This window comes from Macrobrachium nipponense, chromosome 36, assembly GCF_015104395.2.
Source record: "Macrobrachium nipponense isolate FS-2020 chromosome 36, ASM1510439v2, whole genome shotgun sequence".
Taxonomy (NCBI): Eukaryota; Metazoa; Arthropoda; class Malacostraca; order Decapoda; family Palaemonidae; genus Macrobrachium; species Macrobrachium nipponense.
Window position 1 is genome coordinate 51,526,375 of NC_087220.1, and position 18,876 is coordinate 51,545,250.

The following is an 18,876-nucleotide window of genomic DNA, read 5'->3' on the forward strand; positions in this document are numbered from 1 at the left end:
TACTTGTATTGTTTGTGTCTCTTGGTCAGAGGAGCAGTGGGAGTTGTACGAGAAGAGGAAGAAGCCGCACAAGGCCGCCAAGGTGTCATCGGAAAGCTTTCCCTTGACACCCTTGGTGACTGACATGTCATCATCTTTCCTTCCTTCTTGTCTACTCCCACGGATGGCTCTCCCCCCTTTGAGGGATGTGTCCCCCTCTGCCTCTTCGCTTGATTTGTTGAGTGTAGAGGAAGGAGGGCAACACCCCAACCTTGAGTTGTACTCGGGGTCTTCTGTCCGTTCAGGGTGGGATCCTTCCCCCTCTGAGCAAACAGGAACCCCCCCCTATTAACCTGACTTTTGCTTCTCCAGGTGTGTCTGCCTCCGTGGGTGGAGATCTCCAGCAGGTGTGGCGATCTTTTGAGTCTTCTGGGCACTCTTGAGTATCCAGGGGTTGATTCATCATCTGGCTGCAGCCCCTGTCACTCACGGGGTGGAGACGAGGACAACCACAACTGTGTCGACACAAGGTATTCACTGCACCTGGTGCACACCCAGCACGTGACTACAGTCACCCCTTCGGCTGCGGTACAAGCCCCGCTGCCGTACGGGGCCCGGAGGGAGATGTACCTCCTCCACCTGGGTTTGCTGTCCTCGCCCTGCCCCCTGACTTCGAGTGCCTGAAGAGCTCTTCCCTGGATCGTCCTCCTGTAGCTTTTGCTGTACCGGCTGCCTCCGTTCCTGCCTGTGGAGGTGCTGCCGCTCCTGCAGGTCCCTCCAGACAGGTGGAGTTGGGCCATGTTGCCACCGCAACATGGAGGACCTGTCTGTTGTCCGGAAGAAGCTGGTGAAGAAGAAGTCCAGGAAGAAGAGGAAAGTGTCGTCGTCTTCTCCGTCGTCTTCTTCATTGTAGTCTTCTGCCACCTCTTCTCTTTCAACTTCCAGGGCCCCCCAGTCGAGGAAGAAGGTGGCCTCGCCCCTCCCCAAGAAGTCTCACTCAGAGACTTCTAAGGGTCTGTCCTGCTACGGTTGGACAGGTGGGTCTTCCGCTGGTCCTCCCATTCCTCCAGGAACGGGGCCCGTCTCTCCTTCCTCAAGGGTAGCTCTGCTCCTGGCTCCAACGCTCTCGTCTCCAGACAGGACTCACTCAGGTCCAGCAGGTCAGAGAAGCTGCCTCCCCCTCCTCTGCCTCATCAGCGGCATTTCTTTGTGCCTTCGGTAGATAGACCCATTGCTGACCAAGCAGGTTGATCCGTAGATAGCTTGGCTAACTCCAGGAGTGCCTCTTCATCACCTTCTGTCTGAGAACCTCTGGTTCTCACAGCAAGAGGCATTGGCCCTGGAATCTACTGCCATGGCAGCTTTCCAGGCCGTCACCTGGCTGGATCTGTGGTCCCTCACAGTATCCAGAGTCGCAGCCACCTCGGGACCTATCGTTCCTGAGGAAGACTTGGTGTTCAGGAGACTGCCAGTCTGGAGGTAGGGCCATCTCCTACCTCGCCCACCAGATGGCCAACCTGTGGGCCAACTTGGTTCTGAGAAGACGAGACTCAGTCCTGACTCGGATAACCAGAGCGGCCGGTCGAGAGGTAACGTAGGGTTTACGTAACGGACCGTTGCTGGGTTCCTCCTCTCTCATCCCCCGAGAGATGGTGGACGCTGCGGTGGAAAAGCGGAGAACTGAGGACAGTGACCGCCTAGTACACCAGGCAGTTTCGAAGACTTCTGGGCAGTCTTGATCAACTGCAGCCAAGCCTCGGAGCTTGGCTAGCGCTTCCTCTGCTCCCAAGACGCTAGCACCATCGAGGGTAGTGCGAGGAAAGACCCAGCCTTCATCTTTCGCTTCAAGAGGTGAGCATCAGCCCTCCTCTCAAACCTTCTCTCGCCGGAGAGCAGCTAAGCGAAAGGGGAAAGAGGGGAACGCTAGGAACGGTGTTCCCCCGCACCTGCTGCTGGAAGTGGGGGCTGCCTGGCGAGCCATTGGGCAACTTGGCATCGGCTACAGAGCTGAGACCTGGGTAGTGGATGTCCTTCGGGAGGGATACCTACTGCCCTTCGAGTCGAGGTCACTCCTCACTTCACACCCAGTACACCTTCAGACGTACGTCCCCGGTTCTGCCAGGGATGTAGCACTGATACAAAGGAGCTGTGGAGATCATGTGAGATCAGTCACCGGGTTTCTACAGCCGACTCTTCCTGGTGGAGAAGTCTAAGGGGGGCTGGAGACTGGTGATAGATCTCTCTCCCTTGAACCGTTTCGTTCGCCAGACTCGGTTCATGATGGAAACCACATGCTCAGTGCTCTATTCCATCAGGGAGAACAATTTCCTGCTTTCAGTGGACCTGAAGGATGCGAATTTCCAAATACCCATCCACCAGTCCTCTAGGAAGTACCTCCACTTTGTTTCGGTCTTTCAACCGCCCCACAGGTGGTCACACAAGTGTTCACTCTGGTGTCGGCTTGGGCCCATTCAGTCGGGATACGTCTGATGGCTGGTCCTGGTGAGCCTGCTCGTAATTGCTACAGGACAGAGATTGACTCCTCAACTTATGTCGCGATCTGGGGATTGTGAGAAGTGTCAAAAGTCAGATCTCGTACCCAAGCAGAGGATAAAGTACCTGGGCATGCTGATCGATACGGTAGCATCATGAGTCTTCCCCGCAGACATGTGGATCAGTAGGTTCAGGGAGGCAGCCAGATGGTTCCTGTCTTAACAGGAACAGTCAGCTCAGCAGTGGCAAGTTGTGATCGGTCACCTGTCGTCACTAGAGAAGTTAGTTCCTCACGGGCGTCTTCACCTGTGGTCTCTTCAGTAGAGACTAAAGGAGTGCTGGTCACAGGCACAGGATCCACAATCCTTCCTGGTTCCTCTCATGGAGGAAGTAAGGGAGGACCTGGCCTGGTGGCTAGACGACAGGAACCTCTTAATAGGAGTGCTCCTACGCACTCCCCCTCTGGAGATGATTCTGTTCTCAGACGCATCGACCAAGTGTTGGGGCACACACCTGGAAGAGTTGCTGGTTGCAGAGTGTGGAACCATCACGACAGGAACCTTCACATCAACTTCCTGGAACTCAAGGCTGCGTTTCTCGCGCTCCAAGATTTCCGGGAATGAGTGATGGGACACTCGGTGGTATTGATGAGCGAGAACACCACGGTAGTGGCATATGTTAACAACAAGGGGGCCTATACTCTGTTTTTTTTCATCTTTCCATCTGCCTGTGGTGTTTGCGCATGGTAACACTGCATCCCGGGCTTTAAATAATATCCTATTTTGATTATTAACGGTGCAATTTGCATACAGTAAATTATTAAAACACTTTTCAGTTGCAAATGTACACCCAGATATTCTTTTATCTACCTAAAACTTACACATAGTGTAACTATTTAAAGCCCGGGATGCAGTGTTACCATGCGAAAACACCACAGGCGGATGGACAGATGGAAAAAAAAGAAAGTAATAGTGTCCCTCCCGTTGCACCATTTGATGATGCAGGTGCACGAATGGGCCGAAGCTCACTCGGTAGAGCTGTCAGCCAGATACATCCCAGGCAAGAGGAACGTAGTGGCAGACAAGCTCAGCCACCAGAATCAGGTGATTGGGACCGAACGGTCTCTTCACCCAGACGTGGCGGAAAGGCTCTTCAACCTGTGGGGGCATCCAGTAGTGGATCTGTTCGCCACCCGGCACAACAGAAAACTTCAGGTTTTCTTCTCAGTTGTGCTGGACCCATGGGCAGCTTCAGAGAACATGTTCCAACACCCGTGGGACAACCTCGTATTCTACGCCTTTCCCCTGTTCTGCCTGATTCGCAAGGTGATCAGCAGGGTGCTGACCACCAGCAATCTTCGGATGATTCTGGTGGCACCCAAGGTATCTGGACCTGCTGTCTCTTCTCTTGGAGGCACCACAAGAGATTCCGCCATCGCACAACCTGCTGTGCCAACGGCATGTAGAACGGTACCAACAGGCAGTTCATTCCCTGTGTCTTCACGGCTGGTGGTTTTCCACCATCTTGCGGGCCCCCTGGCCAAAACGATCTTTCATAACTTAGGATGATCGGAATGCTGGGGGGAGAGTAAAATGGCCTTTGCTGATGTACAGTCCTGTTCAAGTGTAGGATTGTCATCAGTTTATCATTTTCATTTCATTTCTCATTTTTCCAACTAGCCATACTTTCATTTCAGCGCTGAATGATCTTATAGGTTCCAGTGCTTGGGCTATGCCCTAAATTCCATAATCCATCCATCCATCCACCATCTTGCGAGCAAGAGGCTTTTCTTGCCAAGCAGCAACAGAGATGGCTGGTTACCTCAGACAGTCCTCTGCAGCAGTATACCAGGGAAAGTGGTCCGTCTTCTGTAGTTGGTGTCGTAGACAGGGTCTCTCTCTGCTCAGAGCCACTCTTCAGCAGGTAGCGGATTTCCTCGTATTTCTTTGCCTAGAGAAGCTCCTCCCTGTCTCCACAGTCAAAGGCTACAGAGCCACCCTGTCCTTAGTCCTTAAGCTGTGAGGAATCGATACTTCCTCCTCCTTGGAAATATCTCTCCAAATGAGGAGCTTCGAGAGGTCTTGCCCACACAGGGAACTCAGGCCGGCGGGGTGGGATGTGACTCTTGTCCTAAGGAGCTTGACTCATAGACCCTACGAGCTGCTCCGAGAATCGTCAGACAGGGATCTGACCCTCAAGACCGTCTTTCTGCTAGCTCTGGCATTGATGAAGACAGTAGGAGAACTTCACAGTCTTTCCTTCGATGTTAAACACTTGAGGGGAAGGGGATCGGTTACGCTCGATTTCATCCCGGATTTCTTAGCGAAGACTCAGAACCCTTCGGTCCCTGACGCCAGATTTGAGTCCTTCACGATCCCCTCCCTTGAAGACTTCACCGATAATGATGCGGATGAGATGCTACTTTGTCCTGTGAGGGTGCTACTGTGCTATCTGAAGAAAACTCGACACCTCATGCCTCAGTGTCGACACCTCTTTGTTAGCACCGGGGTGACCAAGGAAGAAGTTTCCAAGAACACAGTTTCTTTCTGACTTCGTGAGGTAATCCAGAAAGCGTAGAAAACCGACAGGAGTGCTGACACCAGTACGTTTCGTCTGAGAGCCCACGAAGTCAGAGGCATTGGCCCAACCCTTGCATTCCACAAGAACTTGTCCATGGCACAGGTACTGAAGGCAGGGGTTTGGGCCAACCAAACCACCTTCACCTCCTACCTTCGGGATATTACCCACAGGTCCTTGGACACTTTTTCCTTGAGACCCGTGGTTGCTGCTCCTTTACAGGACAAGGTAGCATCTCATCCCTGTGAGACTGCATGAATAGAGAGTGAATGAGAGTGTGACTGGCTTCTCTTCCTCTTTTTCTCCCTCTTCCTGTGAGAGAGGGTAGCGGTCGTCACGGCGCTGGACAGGACGACATTGCAGGTAAGCTACGTAATCGAGCTCTATTCTACCCCTTTCATTAGGGATAGAAGCGTTTATCCGTCCCTTCCCTAATAAGGGGGGAGTAGACACCAGTAAGAAACAAACCCAAGGACCTAGTTCTTGCTTGCTATTCAGGAGAGTTATGCTTGCCGCCCTCTTATGAATTGGTCCAGAGGTCTGACCACTGATCTTGCAGTACACACTCCAATTAGTTGGACAGAGGCTAGGTTCCCCCTCTTTGCTCCTACGACCAGGGAGGGAACCCAGGTTGGGCGAACACCAATCTGTTTACAAGACTCAGATTCCACCCACCAATAAGTGAGCCTTACGTAAAGGACCGAGGGTTTGTATTACGTGTCAGAACAAATTACAATTTTTCAAAGTAAATTGTATTTTTCCTAACTATACAAACCTGAGGTCCTTTACAGATAGTCCCACCTCATGCCACCCCTCACTTTGTTCCTGGGCCTAAAGCAGAGTGATATGTTTACCTCCAGTTGGGCGGGACTCCTGACCATCGGACAAGCAGTTACTGCCGAACTACCTTGTTAGTAAATCTTATGACCGGTCCAGCTGGCGCTGAATAGTAATTCCTTATGTAAAGGACCTCAGGTTTGTATAGTTAGGAAAAATGCAATTTTCTGTCAAAAATTGTGATTTTTCCTACATACCCATTTACCATAATTGCTGTATTTCCATGTACAAATGTCCTAGTCACTCAACTTGTTTTAAGGCAGTAGCATGTTTGATGGTAGCTCATGATTTGGTACAAAACTTTATTCCAGATGGAATTTTCATATCAGTTATGATGATTAGAGATTTAGGAATCATATACTAGGTGTGGGGAGTGGTCTCATCATCTATGATAGTGTGATATTATGCTATAAATATTGTTAATTAGTATATCCTTTGTCATTATGGGAACTGCCAGACTTGCTTGACTGTATTTGTCTGCACTGTGCTCTTTCATGTTATCTATCTAAGATACTATTATCCATTATTCTTTATGGAAAGCCCATTCAGAACCTGAAACTTTCAGTGCTGTGAGGTTGATATAAAAATTAATGTCTCACAGATGAATGATGGTCCTCTTTGTCGATGCTCCCTAAAAGCTCAGCGTTCTGGCATCCGTCATGGTTACTATGTCGGAGAGGATAAGTTACAGGCTTGTGATCCTTGGACCAATAATGCTGACACCCTTCATCATTATCGAATAACAATATCTCCTCCGACTAATTTCCTGGTAAGTGTTTTAGCATTTGTCTTGTAAGTACACTTTCTCACATACAGATACTTCTCGTTTAATGATGGGGTTCCGTTCCAGTGACCACGTTGTTAAACAAATTCGTCATTAAACTAATAGTATTAATTTTCAGTCGTACTTTATTCGCAGAACTAGTTTCCGACGTAGCCTTTTACTTGGCAAAGTTCTTACAACGCTTTTTATAATTTTATTACTCGTATATATTTTAACTTCATCATTTTATAACTTCATAGTGTAATTTTCTTTAAAACGGTGTACTTTGTTCAACACATTTAGCCTACATTCCGAAGTTAGTCTACTAGTAAGTCAATACATAAACCTTAGTAAGTCAATACAGTACTAAACTGTTCTCAGAATCTGCACATTTTTTGATATTCTAAATTTGGCATTTCATAATTATCGCTATTAGTTTCTTTGTCATTATTTCGATTGTGGAGGATAGTGAAATGAAAAAAATAATGATTGAATTTCGGGGATCACAGAGCATTTGAATGTCGCCGTCAAAACATAAACAAAGCGCAACGCTATTTATTGGGGAAAGTAAACACTAAACTATTCGCTAATGGGATAAGCATTTTCTAGCATTGGTAAAGATTTACGCTTGCACTTCTTACCTCTAGTATCATCTGATCTCATGGGTGACATCAAATGTGTATGTAAATACACAGTTGTATAAAAAATGATCAAACTGTATCACATAAGTCTTTCAAGCATACTGGGAGTAAGGAAATTGTACATGCCAAATGTCTCATTGTTATGATTAAAAGGATTGACTTGGTAAGGACTTTTCAAGTGGAATATTTGAAAAAATGTATGTATTTTCAAGTTAATATTAAAAAACACATTTGACTTTATGCATTTTCTTTTCATTTCTAAGGATTATTTTCATAAAAACAAGGAGATATGTCATAATTTTTGCAGTCTTAAAGTTGTAAACAATATGTGGTGCCACCTGTTTGGCGGTGCAACAAACTAATGGCGGCTGAATGAAGCCAAACCACGGAAGTTCCTGGACCATAGCTTGCCCCAGTTTTTTTTTTTTTTTTTTTTTTTTTTTTTTTTTTTTTTTTTTTTGTTTTTTTTTTTTTTTTTTTTTTTTTTTTTTTTTTTTTTTTTTTTTTGGTAGTGTATTGGGATGATATTTGTATTTGCATAACACTCATTCTAAGTTTTATTTCGGAAATTTTTAATAGATACTTGGTAACATGTAATTCCCTTAAATTTATATGTGCTTATATGTGCTGAGGCTAGTAATTAGAGGTAATCTTTATAGTGTTAGCACTTCCACAGTAGATAATACTGAAGGTTCATTGTATTGTTTTGTTAACCTTACTGTTTTGTTTAGCTGTTTTGTTTTTGTCCTTTACTCCTCATTCATTTCCATTATTCTTTTTTTTTACTTTAAGTTCCAGCTTCTTAAACATTACCATGATTCACTAGTCACCTCGTATTTAAGAAGAAATTTGTTAGGGTAGCCCCATGAGAGTTTAGAAATGGGACTCGTATAGTAATAAGTACAGCTTCTTTGACTGCATAAACTGTCGTGAATAATGTATGTATTTCTTGCAGATTAAGACACCCACTGTTATCATGCACGACAATCATGAGTTCATTTTTGAAGGCTTCTCTCTTCTATCGCATCATCCCCTTGAAGAGGTGCCAACATGTCAAGTGATTCGCTTTAACATCGAGTACACAATCTTATATATACAAGAAAAAATCCCAGATAATTTCTGCATTAAAGAACTTGATATATTTTGTAAGTAGTGTATGTATTATTGCAGTTAAAGTAACTTTTAGATATTTTGTTATTCATTTTCATGACCCCAAAATGTGGTCAGGGTGGAACATAGCAATGGATTCTGCATGTCTGCCCTCGTGCCTGGTAATTTATATTATTTCATACTGGAAAAGTGAGTCTTTGGGTCAGCCTTATGAGAGTGTACAATGTCTTAATTTTGATGATAATTGGCCCTAGGTGTTATAGATTGCAACAACCAAAAAGATGTAGGCAGCAACCAATAGATGTATCAATTGTAAGAATATATGACTCATTCGATAGGGAATAGACAAACTAAAATATTCTGAACTGTATGTTAACTTAAGGTTAGTTCAAATTTATCCCTTTGTAGCAAACCTTTATTTTTCAGATAAGTATTTGTTTCATGAGCTCCTAGAACTTGTTGATCTCAACCTCCAAGCCATGGGGGATCCTGAAGGATGTCCTCGTTTCCATTTCATGCCAAGATTCGTACGGAAGCTGGCAGGTCAGTTCTTCAGTTGTGTTAGATGTTTTCTCAGCAGTTTTATGGGGCGTAAGGAATTTGGTTCAGTAGTGGGTTAGTAGTAGGAACGTCTACCCCAAGGCTTGTCTTGACCTAACTTTGAAGGTAAGGGCTGCAAGTGATTTTTGGAATATTTTTTAATTTGCAAGTGTGTGTTATATAATGGGGACTGAGTAACTGAGGCCTTAAGATAATTTTTCCTAGGAAGCAGTTGTGTAGAATATTGGGATGATGGGAATTTGCATGTAACTTTTGTCTTTAGACCTTAAAAAACCAAGATAAACTTTCAGCATTTTAACAGAATATTTAAGAGTCAAGCTTTTAGATTTATTCATCTGCTCAAGCTAATTAAGGGCTAATATTGAGTATTGTTGGCAGATGTGCTGGCATGGTATGCACTGTAGTATATGTTTTCATTAATGATGAAGGGAAAAAGTATGGAATTGATAATATGTTTGCCCCATATCGTATTTTCAGATAATGGGAAAGAAATCTTATCCATGAATGAGGTTCTAAATTACGTGCTCAAGAGCAATGTACCCCTCATGCAGCCAGAGGACTTAGCAACTCTTCTTAATATGCCCCAGTACCAGTGGCAGAATTATGCAGATCAACTCAAAGGTGAGAGGGTACATTAATTTTGTGGGCCCAGTTCCATATTGTCCTGGGGTTCTGGTGTCAAATGGAGGATGTAATCATTGTTACATACTGGTTCAATTACCATTGTAAATAAAAGATAAGGAAAAAAGTATGAAGTTTGTAGTTATATACAGTGTGTTTCCTAAAGGATAACATGAAAAGAATTTTTTTCACCCGTTCGTTCACCATCTACTCTGTAACTTTATCGCATGGATTGTGAATGTTGGTTTGAAATAAAAGGCGGGAAGTGCTACTGGGAAACATTTGAACACCCAGCTATAACAATGTTGATGGTTGTGTGCATTAACTGTTATTATACAGTAGTTTAAAGAGATGGTAACAGTTTTTAACATTTCATGAAAATCAGTGGAGCAAGACAGAAGTTGGACAGCTAATTCAGAAGAGGCTAAAGAGGATGGATGAGAAGTAAGAGACAGGAGGCAGCTGGGGTTAAAGATATTTTTGTTATTTATGTTTCAAAGGGTTCGTGTTTGTATTTAAATATCTAACTTGAAATAACATCTTGTAGGGATGGTTGTTACGTGCCCGGGAATGAAGCCATGTAGTATTCGTGTAGACCAGTTAGATCGAGATCAAGTCAGTGAGGAGATAATTAATTATCCAGTCATTGTTCATTTTGGAATCAGACCGCCACAACTTTCCTATGCAGGCAACCCAGAGTAAGTAAAATTTTAAGTTGAAATAGTGATGAAATTAAGTAAATGCATGCATTACAATGTTTTGGACAAATGAAAGATTTTTATGAAAATTGTTTTCATTGATACCTCAGCTTTTTAGATAACTTAAAATTTTTTTTTTTATCTGGTTCCCTATTGATGGAAAACTAATGTTCTGAATATCACAGGTATCAGAAGGCCTGGAGAGAATATGTAAAATTTAGGCATCTTTTGGCCAATATGCCAAAGCCATCTTTTGAAGACAAAAGGCGATTGGAAGCGAAAGAAAATAAACTTCAGGAAATGCGAATGACATCAAAGATGAAGAGAGATGTAACTGTGGCTGTCTCGGCTCAGGGTTTTTACTGCACAGGAATTATGTGTGATGTTGTTCAGGTAGGTAATTTCATCTGGAAAGTTGTAACAAATGAAAGTAGTTTAACCTAATGAGTTTTATCCCATTAGCTTCAGACAGGCAGATGTCCGTTGATATTTAGTGTGTAAAAAATGAGGCAGAAGTAGCATAGTAGAGTGCTGTTTGCAGTAGAGGTAAAAGTACTGTAGGCGCAGTTTGGCTTTTGCTTTTCATGTCATGGACACTGATATTATAACATCTTCGCAATATGGAGCGAGTGACATTCACCTCAGAATAACTAATAGGGAGTTTTCAAGTGTTAATTTTGGCTTCTTTCTAGTTAGCTTCCAGTTAATGTAGACCAAAGCAAAATTGCCTTGTAGTGTAGTTATTCTTTTACAAAGTTACTAGACGGCACCTTAAGTTGATTCTTATTTCAAATTGGTTTAAGGAGTCTATATTTGTATCCAAGAGAGAGATGCTACTACATACCAAGCCCAAGGTAGCTACAACCTGTGTGTCTGGACATGTTTAGTAGTATAGTTAAGAGTCTGTTTTGGGAGAGCAAAGAATGAATTAAAAATAAATAGAAGAGACTCATACATTGTAGGATTAGTGTAGAAATTAGCATATGTGCTTTTGAAAGGAGCTAAAAGGCCAGTATTTTTACAGCAGACTTCAAAGGAATAAGAATGAGACAAAATTAAACGTGCAACAAAGAATTCAACATAGAAAATGAACAAAAAATTTACATAAAGTTGTAATCATTAATCCATTGGTGGTAAAATTGTAACCTATGCTGAAAATTTATGCTTTAGACAAACTACCTGCATTTTTTGGCATTTTGTATGCTGTATAATAGTTTTTAAGAGTAATGGTATTCCTTTTGCATGGTAAATTAATGATATGTATGTGGATATTTTTACAGGTTTCTTCTTACATATTTAAATGTCAAAAGTGGTAGCTAATGCTGTATTATCAAAGTTGTCATTTAAGCCATTGATTTGCCAGTGAAAGCAGTATTGGAGTCAGTGTCCTGTGATTCTATTTACAAGTTATTTTGTTCATGAAACTTACCTGTCAGATATATATATAGCTGTATTTTCCGAAGTCCGACAGAAATTAAAAAACTTACGACACACGTAGTGGGAGTCAGGTGGTTAGTACCCATTCCCGCCGCTGGGAGGCGGGTATCGAGGGAAATCATTCCCATTTTTCTATTCATAATTTTTCTGTCGCCGGTGTTGTAAACACAGTTTTCAGCACCTCCGTCTTGAATTTAGGAAACTTGGCTACTATAAGTACCCCTTTTTGATTTTTTGGTATCTTGACTTTTGGTTCGGTGGCTAGGCACACGTTAATTGTGGATTTGATTGATTTTGGCTTGATTTCTCTTTAAATAAGATGTCTGGTTCTAGTTCGGCTAGCGCCAGGTTTTGTACCAGGAGTGATTGTCGAGGTAGGCTACTGAAAGCATCAGTAGACCCTCATACTTTGTGTAAGAGTTGCAGAGAGCATGATTGCATGTATGAAAGTCGCTGCAAGGAATGTGAGTGTCTTTCTGATTCTGGATGGAGAGCGTATGAGTCCTATCTGCGTAAGCTTGAACGGGATAGGTTAAGGAGGTCTTCCTCCAGGAGCGTTTCAGGTAAACGGCAGGAAGTTCATGTTTCTCCTACTAACCCTCCTTTAATCACTACTCCTAACCCTGTAGTGTTGCCTTCGGGCCCTGAAGCAGTGGTTCTCGTAGAGGGTAATTAGGCCCTTACACTTATCTTAGAGCTCGATTCGTAATTTAGAATCTAAAGTGCTCGCCTTAGAAGGCAAAAGTGAAGGTGCAAAGTGCAGTGACGTGCTCCTTCTTGGTGGAGGGTGCGTCAGATCGGCCCCATTTCGCCTCTAGGCCTAGACCGCTGCCGACTCCCAGGTTTCAGGGATGAGGGCATGTCGAAAGCCGCAGGAGGGTTACGGGGAACGCCCACCGATCTGACGTGCCTTCGGCAGTATCTGTGGACGTTACACAAACTGCCAAAGAGCGTGCGCGTGCACGTCTCCTGAAAGAGTGTTTCTCTTCTTCAGAGGCTTCCTCCCCCGACAAGGGGTGGAGCTCGCATTCTATTTCACGCCCGCTGAAAAGGAGCGTTGGTGATCGTGACGCTTCACGTCCAGTTTTGGCTCTCGAGAGGCGATCTTCGCCTGAGAGTGTGTTCGCTGCTTTCCCGCCACAGAAGAAGCGTAAGGAGTCATCGGATGATGACTTTGTGGAGCGCCCCAGTCGCTCTCGAGCGCGTGCTACGGCAGTTTCTGGGAGAAGGAAGAAGGCGTCCCCTCGCCCCTCGCCTTCTCACAGGATCAGCCCGTCACCTGACAAGGAATCCTCTCCTCCTACTGAGAAGATCCTGCGCTCTTTGCAGCAACAGCTTGCTGATGCTCTTGCTAAGAAAGGGACGCAACCACGTCCCAGGAGAAAGGATGACCGTCTTCCTGTGAAGAGATCTAGAAGGTCTCCCTCCCCCTCTCCTCGCTCGTCTATCTCTCCACTTTCCTCGCCTGCTAGAGTTCGTGCGACTCCCCAGCGGCTCTCTGGAGGACGTGAAGAGGATTTTGCTCGCTCGGCGCATGAAGCGGTATTACCCGCTCGTAAGCTTGCGGTGCGAGAGCTTGATACTTGCGTGAACGCCTTTCGGTGCAAGTTCACGTTCCTGACGCTCGGTCGGAAGCCAAGCGAACGCCAGTTGCATCTAAGAGTGCTCCAGCGGAAGCAGAGCGCGCACGAGATGTTAAGCGCGCCTTAGTTAATGTCATTCGCACGCCAGTGGACGCCAAGCGTGCGCCAGCGGACGCCAGCAGCGCGCGAGTGGACGCCAATCCCGCGCTAGTGGCAGCCAGGCGTGCGCCAGTGGACGCCAGGTATGCGCCAGTGGACGCCAGGTATGCGCCAGTGGACGCCAGGTGTGCGCCAGTGGACGCCAGGTGTGCGCCAGTGGACGCCAGGTGTGCGCCAGCGGACACTCGGGTGGACGAAGATGTGGAGTTTCGTCGCCCCCCACCTGTTTGTGATGAGTCTTTACAAGTTGCTCCGGGTCTTAGAGATTCGACCGGAGCTCCTATTATTGAGTCAGCTTTACCTTCCACTTCTCAGCAACGCGCCTCGTGGAAACTTAGACCAGATAGTCTTGGTCCAGCCTATTGCCTCCAACTTCACCTGTGTCGGAAGCAGAGGTTAGTGACGCTTCGGTTGAAGTGGATGACGAGAAACCTTTGGCGGCAGTCTCTTCCGACTACCAGGTTTTGACCCGCCTTCTTCAATCAGAGTTTGGAGAGACGTTTCACCCGGAGGCTCCTCGCTCTCCTCCTTCACAACTTTCTTCGTCCAAGATCAACAAGGTCTCGGCATTCGTCAGGATGAAGAAGTCCCTTTCAACTAAGAGGGCTCTTCGTAAGGTCCATGACTGGATGGAGAAAAGGAAGTCTCAGGGAAAGACTTCTTTTGCCCTGCCACCTTCGAGACTTAGTGGGAAGGCTGGCATTTGGTACGAGACGGGAGAAGACGTAGGTATTAGACTTCCCTCGTCAGCCCAAGGAGACTTCGCCAGCATTGTGGATGCCTCGAGGAGGTCTCACCTGTCCTCTTCGAAAGTTTCATGGTCAACTACGGAAATGGACTACCACCTTAAAGGCCTCTTTCGGACGTTAGAGGTCTTCAACTTTCTAGATTGGTGTTTGGGAGTTCTGGATGCCAAGTCTAGGAGTTCCGACTCGATTAGTCTGGGTGGGGAGCTGTCCAGCGTAATGTCGTGCATGGACAAGGCCGTCAGAGATGGTTCGGAGGAGCTTACAGCTCACTTTTGCACAGGGCTCTTGAAGAAGAGATCCCTGTTTTGCAATTTTACAGCGAAATCTGTTTCTCCATCACAGAAAGCAGACTTGCTCTTCGCTCCTTTTTCGGATCATCTCTTCCCCCAGGCTATGGTAAAAGACATTGCGACCAGTCTACAGGAGAAGGCCACGCAAGATCTCCTCGCACAATCTTCAGGAGACCTGCGGTTCCTTCGTCCTCGGGAGTTTCGATTATCAAGAAATCGAAGCCCTTTCGAGGTAGTTCTTCCTCGAGACCAGCCCCTCGAGGAAGAGGCACTTCCAGAGGCAGAGCCACGGCGCTGGCCAAGAACAAGAAGTGAAGCAGAAGTCCTTCAGTCACGGTTGGAGCCAGGCTTCAGCTTTTTGCGCAAGCCTGGGAAGAGAGAGGTGCGGACAAATGGTCCGTGGACATCTTAAAGAAGGGTTACCGGATCCCGTTCCTGAAACCACCCCCGCTGTCTACGACACCCAGGGACATGTCTCCTTCCTATCGGGGAGAGAAACAACAAGTGCTTTACGATCTGTTAGATCAGATGATCGTGAAACACGCCGTAGAACAGGTCTCCGACTTGAATTCCCCCGGATTTTACAACAGACTGTTCCTGGTGCCAAAGCAGTCGGGGGAATGGCGACCGGTACTCGATGTCAGCAACCTGAACCTCTTTGTCATCAAGCAGAGGTTCAAGATGGAGACACCTCAGTCAGTGATGGGAGCTTTGAGACCGGGGGATTGGATGGCTTCACTAGATCTCCAGGACGCGTATTTCCACGTCCCCATCCACCCCCAGTCAGGAAATACCTGACGGTTTGTCCTGAAAGGAAAAGTGTTCCAATTCAGGGCTCTCTGCTTTGGACTCAGCACTGCTCCCATGGTATTCACCCTACTGATGAAGAACATTGCGAGGTGGCTTCATCTTTCCAATGTCAGGATCTCTCTCTACCTGGACGACTGGCTCGTACGAGCCTCCTCGAAAGACCGGTGTCTGGAGGACCTTCACACGACGTTGACGTTAACGAAGTCCCTGGGGCTTCTGGTGAACCTCGAAAAGTCACATCTGACCCCTTCTCAGTCTTTAGTCTATCTGGGGATTCAGATGGACTCAGTGGCTTTTCGGGCTTTTCCGTCCCAGGGGCGACAACTAGATTGCCTAAGCAAAGTGTCAACCTTTCTGGGGAAGGATTCATGCTCGGTGAGGGAATGGATGAGTCTGCTGGGGACCATTTCCTCACTGGAGAAGTTTGTTTTCCTAGGGAGGTTGCACCTCAGACCTCTTCAATTCTTCCTTGCCGACAATTGGAAGCACCAAAACACTTTGGATTCGATTCTGGTGTTATCAGAAGAGGTAAAGGGACACCTAAGATGGTGGACCGACCCTTTGAAGCTCGCAGAGGGTCTTTCCCTCAAGCTTCAGAACCCCGACCTAGTGTTGTTTTCCGACGCGTCTTCCACGGGGTGGGGAGCAACACTGGGGGGGGAGGAAGTGTCAGGCACCTGGAGAGGGGAACAGGTGTCCTGGCACATAAACCTCAAAGAGCTGGCAGCAGTTCATCTGGCGCTCCAGTTCTTTCAGAACGAAGTCTCCGGCAATGTGGTGCAGATCAACTCGGACAACACCACAGCCCTGGCATACCTCAAGAAACAGGGAGGAACCCACTCTCGATCCCTGTTCTTCCTTGCAAAGGAGATCCTGTTATGGGCGAAGGCACACGACGTCTCTATCCTGACGAGATTCATATCAGGGGTAGAAAACGTCCGTGCAGATCTGCTCAGTCGACAAGGTCAACTTCTGCCGACGGAGTGGACCCTTCATCAGGAAGTATGCCAGAGGTTGTGGAAGTTATGGGGATGTCCTCTCGTAGACATCTTCGCAACTTCCAGGACAACGAGACTCCCGCTGTACTGCTCACCAGTTCTAGACCCAGGAGCAGTAGCAGTAGACGCCCTTCTTTGGGACTGGACGGGGCTAGACGTATATGCCTTTCCCCCGTTCAAGGTCCTAGGGGAAGTGATAAGAAAATTCGCGGCATCAGAGGGAACGAGGATGACTCTCATCGCCCCCTTCTGGCCAGCGACCGACTGGTTCACACAGAGGTCATGTCCTTTCTTGTAGACTTTCCGAGGACTCTGCCTCCAAGGATAGATCTACTCAAACAGCCCCACTTCGAGAGGTATCACAAAAAACCTCCCCGCTTGAGTCTGACTGCGTTCAGACTATCCAGAAGTTGGCCAGAGCGAGGGGTTTTTCAAGACCAGTGGCGAGAGCAATCGCAACGGCAAGAAGACCTTCTTCTATTGCCGTATACCAATCCAAGTGGGCTGTTTTCCGGAGCTGGTGCAGGAAGAAAGACATTTCCTCCACCTCTACCTCTGTGAGCCAGATCGCAGACTTCCTTCTCTACTTGAGAAATGAAGTTCGCTTAGCGGTGCCTACGATAAAAGGCTACAGAAGTGTGCTTTCTGTAGTCTTTAGGCATAGAGGACTGGACTTAGCCAACAACAGAGACCTTCATGATCTTCTTAAGTCTTTCGAGACTTCGAAGGTACCCCAACCAAGAGTCCCTTCTTGGAACTTAGACATTGTTCTAAAGTTTTTGACGTCCAGTATTTTTGAACCGCTCAACTTAGCTTCGCTTAGAAACCTGACAAGGAAGACACTTTTTCTAACTGCTCTGGCGACGGCGAAGAGAGTTAGTGAGATCCAGGCTATAAGCAAGCATGTTGGGTTTAAGAACTCTGATGCTGTTTGTTCTTTAAGCCCTTTGTTCTTAGCAAAGAACGAAAACCCGTCCAACCCTTGGCCCAAGACATTTGAAATCAAGGGTTTGACAGAGATCGTGGGTAATGAGCCAGAGAGAGTCCTGTGCCCTGTCAGGGCTCTCAAATTCTATCTAGACAGAACGAAGGACTGTAGAGGACCTTCGGGCAACTTGTGGTGCTCGGTTAAGAAGCCCGATCTTCCCATGTCAAAGAACGCGCTTTCTTTCTTCTTGAGAGACACCATTAAGGAAGCTCATTCCACATGTAGTGATAGTGACATGAAACTGTTAAAAGTGAATGCCCACGAGGTGAGGCTATTTCGACCTCGATAGCCTTTCACAGGAATATGGCACTCAGTGACATTTTGAGTGCCACATATTTGGCGGAGCAAACTCGGTGTTCGCTTCACACTACCTGCGGGAGGTGAAAGCGACATACGAACATTGCTCGTCGCTTGGACCATACGTCGCTGCAGACACTGTTTTGGGGACAGGAGGTAGCACTCATCCTTTCCTTTAATGGTTAGGTGAGCTTTTAATCGTGTGTGTTTTTGGTTGTGGGGTTGATCGCCCGAGGCGGATCTCCCTTCTTTAGTCTAGTTTAGTGGTATACCTTTGGTAGACTAGGCCAGGTGGTTTTTTACTTCATTGCCCTCATTGTATGGTCAATGGTCTAGTCACATCGTGGTCACGCCCCCGTTTGACAGATCATCCTGAGTGCACCAGCTATATAGTCTCTACCTCGCTGGCAACTCTAATAGCACGAAGCAGACTTACGCGGCAGTAACCACGAAGTCAGCTATGCTTAACAGGTAAGGAATCCAAGACTATGCAGTTATCTGCATATATATGTTTCCTAAAATCTTCTATTCTGTCTACTCCCACCACCAAAGGTGGGATTCAGCTATATATATATCTGACAGGTAAGTTTCATGAACAAAATGATATTGTTAAGATACAATAAAGTTTGTTCATACTTACCTGGCAGATATATATAATTAAGTACCCACCCACCTCCCCTCAGGAGACAGTGGAAATAAAAATTATGAATAGAAAATGGGAATGATTCCTGATACCCGCCTCCCAGCGGCGGGAATGGGTACTAACCACCTGACTCCCACTACGTGTGTCGTAAGTTTTTTAATTTCTGTCGGACTTCGGAAAATACAGCTATATATATATCTGCCAGGTAAGTATGAACAAACTTTATTGTATCTTAACAATATCATTTTTATTTCAGGTGGATTTAGCTCAATTGAAAACTAATAGAAAATTTATATTTACGTATTTTGTATTACAGGGAATAGCTTTAGCTTACAGTATAGTCAAGTTTTTAAGTACTGTATTGTGTGTGTGTGTGTGTGTGTCTGTTTTTTTTTAGGAACTATTTTTAATTTTTCTGGAACTTGTGTATAAAATTTTTAAAACAAACACTGTTCCTTTATTCTTGATTGTTGTCCTGTGGCTGGAGTATACATATAGGATTTCAAGCTTGCATTACCATTTAATTTTCACTTTGATGAAAGATTTGGCAAATGGTAAAACTGGAGAGTTGAAACAGTGAAATTCCATGTCATTTAAGTGTAAAAACTCGGCCGTTTCATCAAAATTAAGTTTGATCTTGTT

The 18,876-nt window shown here is 45.8% G+C and overlaps 1 protein-coding gene across 1 annotated transcript in view; it reads left to right on the plus strand.

The window, feature by feature from the left end:
* LOC135203651 (ribonuclease 3-like) overlaps positions 1-18,876 on the plus strand; it is a 69,566-nt gene that overhangs the window by 888 nt on the left and 49,802 nt on the right. Inside the window, exons 2-7 of the mRNA XM_064233504.1 lie at positions 6,488-6,655; positions 8,246-8,435; positions 8,827-8,943; positions 9,439-9,582; positions 10,130-10,280; positions 10,466-10,673. Coding sequence (XP_064089574.1) covers positions 6,488-6,655; positions 8,246-8,435; positions 8,827-8,943; positions 9,439-9,582; positions 10,130-10,280; positions 10,466-10,673 — 978 coding nt within the window. The remainder of the gene's footprint in view (positions 1-6,487; positions 6,656-8,245; positions 8,436-8,826; positions 8,944-9,438; positions 9,583-10,129; positions 10,281-10,465; positions 10,674-18,876) is intronic.